The sequence below is a fragment of the Sinocyclocheilus rhinocerous genome, unplaced genomic scaffold (assembly GCF_001515625.1).
Source record: "Sinocyclocheilus rhinocerous isolate Xijiao unplaced genomic scaffold, SAMN03320098_v1.1 scaffold304, whole genome shotgun sequence".
Taxonomy (NCBI): Eukaryota; Metazoa; Chordata; class Actinopteri; order Cypriniformes; family Cyprinidae; genus Sinocyclocheilus; species Sinocyclocheilus rhinocerous.
In genome coordinates, this window is record NW_015659941.1 from 2,099,260 (window position 1) to 2,101,992 (window position 2,733).

The 2,733-nt window shown below is 36.7% G+C and overlaps 1 protein-coding gene across 1 annotated transcript in view; it reads left to right on the forward strand.

Moving 5' to 3' along the window:
* Positions 1–2,733, forward strand: part of fhip2a (FHF complex subunit HOOK interacting protein 2) — a 21,129-nt gene that overhangs the window by 4,851 nt on the left and 13,545 nt on the right. Inside the window, exons 8-10 of the mRNA XM_016533601.1 lie at positions 593–707; positions 888–964; positions 1,078–1,270. Of these exons, the coding sequence (XP_016389087.1) occupies positions 593–707; positions 888–964; positions 1,078–1,270 (385 nt within the window). The remainder of the gene's footprint in view (positions 1–592; positions 708–887; positions 965–1,077; positions 1,271–2,733) is intronic.

Below are 2,733 nucleotides of genomic sequence, written 5' to 3' on the forward strand. Positions count from 1 at the left end.
TGTAAGTACATTTTCATATTTAAAGAATTTGCCACTGATGATTCAAACGCGAGTTTTTTTTTGCAGTGTAGAGTAGCGCTTGTTATTTATCGTTTCTCCGATCACAAATGCAGACGTGGCTTTATGTTTACGTGGGGCGTTACGCAACGCAACACGTAAAAAGACAGTATACGTCAGTTCTTTTTAGCAACGTCATATGACCCCTTTCATCTGTATTTTTGTTATTATTATTATTATTATTATTATTATTATATATCTTTACTGTTTATTATATATTTTGACCAAACAGACATTCTTGCCAGTTAGATTTAAAATGTTTAGATTTAAAATGCATATAATATTTCAACTAAATATAAAATTTAATGTTTTATGCATCTTTTCTGTTTTCTACATTTAATTTAAATCAAAAACTAAACAATTAAAATAGCTGTACTGTACTATTGCTTAATGCATTTAGATCATTGTGATCATTATGATGATTTATTTTTATTGCCAGCAAAATCATCACAAATATATTGTGAATATTTACTATACTGCCCAAGATACATGGAACTGTTTTGAATGTTTATTGAGAGTCTGTGTGTATTTGTAGGTTGGATGTGTATAATCTAAAAGAAGATGCTGCAGCTTTCGCAGGCAAACGTGCACTTATTTCTTTCCTATCGTGGCTGGACTATTGTGATCAGCTCATCAAAGAGGCACAGAAGGTAAAGACAATTCAATCAAAAACCAGAAAATGAATAAACATTGAGTCATGCTCAAACTGTCTGTCTACAAATTGCAAGAACATATAAATGGATATGTTTGTCTAAATCAGATGATGAAAATTTGCAGATTGAGGAGTTTGTTTTGTAACATGTTTGTGTTTTTCTCCTCTGTAACGTTAGACGGCTGCTGCAGTTCTGGCTCGGGCCGTGAGAGAGCGCTTCTTTGTTGCCGTAATGGAGCCTCAGCTAATGCAAACGTAAGCTATCTCAGGTTTGTTTACTAGTCCCACATTCTTTGCAATTGCACCAGCAAATTGTTTCCTTTCTCACATACATTTTTTCGTACTTTCTCATTTTTGACTCATTCCAGGTCAGAGGTTGGCATTCTGACTTCAACAGCCCTGTTAAACAGGATCATCAGACAGGTGACATCAGAAGCCCTGCTTCAGGAGACCGTTTACTTCCTGTTGGGAGAGGAAATGGGACCAGAGACACCTGCCGGCATTACCCAACATCCCCTGAGACACAGACTCATAGAACATTGTGACCACTTGTCAGATGAGGTAACACTGGCTGCCATGACTGCATTAATCGATGCATTTCATCCTCCTTAGACTATATATATATATATATATATATATATATACATTACAGAGTAGTTGGAAATACTAAATTCTATAGAGAATATAAATATTTATGTGAATATAAATTTATAGATAAGTCTCTGTAAAATAAGTCACATATTATCATTGGATGGACAACTCATTATAGATCTTCTGCCACAGTTTTAATGTTTATATATTCATGTAGTTCTGGTTCTGTGTCTGGTTGTAGATAAGCATCATGACCCTACGGCTCTTTGAGCATCTGCTGCAGAAACCATGCCAGCTCATTCTGCGGAACCTGGTGCTGCGCTGCTTGGAAGAACGGAACTACATGGAGAACAAACAGCCAGAGGAACGAGAGGAGCGTGAACACATGGAGAACGGCCAGCCGCATGACGCTGTGTAAGAGCTGCTGTCTCCACTGCTGCTAACCTTCCAGATCATTCTGATCAATGTGTCTGCATGGTTCTAGAACATGCAAGATCATAATGCGCTGCAATTTCTAAATGAATAAAACTTAATTGAAAGTCAACCAAAGTGATACTTTTTTTAAATGTGTTTTGGTTGGATTTTGTATAATGATACTGTTTGTGATGGGACTTAGAGTTATTGAGTAATTAAAGGATGTGGGTATTTTTTGTAAGGTGACTTCCCCTGAAAAGTTTAACACTGAGTCTCTGTGACGCTGTAAAACAATGCTCTGTTTGAGCATGCATTGTAACATACCAACATTATCATGTCTGATGAACTGAATTTAAGACGGAATTATGTGTTTGGCGATCAATGGCAAATGGGGAGAGTGTTTGGGAAAACCTGTCTGACAACAATCAAATTACAAACAACAATATATCATGCCTTTGACAAACGAATGAGCAAACAGTACATTCATACTGATCCAGCTGTTGTGCTGAATCACAAACTGGAGCGGATTGCATGGGCTAGAGTTGATTATAAAACACTGTTAACAAGCATTTAAAAGACAAAGGTTCAAGAAGTAGTTGCATTTAATAGCTCACAAGCCAAAAATGGGTTTGATTTATCAAATCCAGGTCAGAGGTTGGCATTCTGACTTCAACAGCCCTGTTAAACAGGATCATCAGACAGGTGACATCAGAAGCCCTGCTTCAGGAGACCGTTTACTTCCTGTTGGGAGAGGAAATGGGACCAGAGACACCTGCCGGCATTACCCAACATCCCCTGAGACACAGACTCATAGAACATTGTGACCACTTGTCAGATGAGGTAACACTGGCTGCCATGACTGCATTAATCGATGCATTTCATCCTCCTTAGACTATATATATATATATATATATATATATATATATATATATACAGTACAGAGTAGTTGGTGTTTTTCTTTTTGAAATGAATATTTTATTCAGCAAGGATGCATTAAATTGATAAAAAGTGATAGTAAA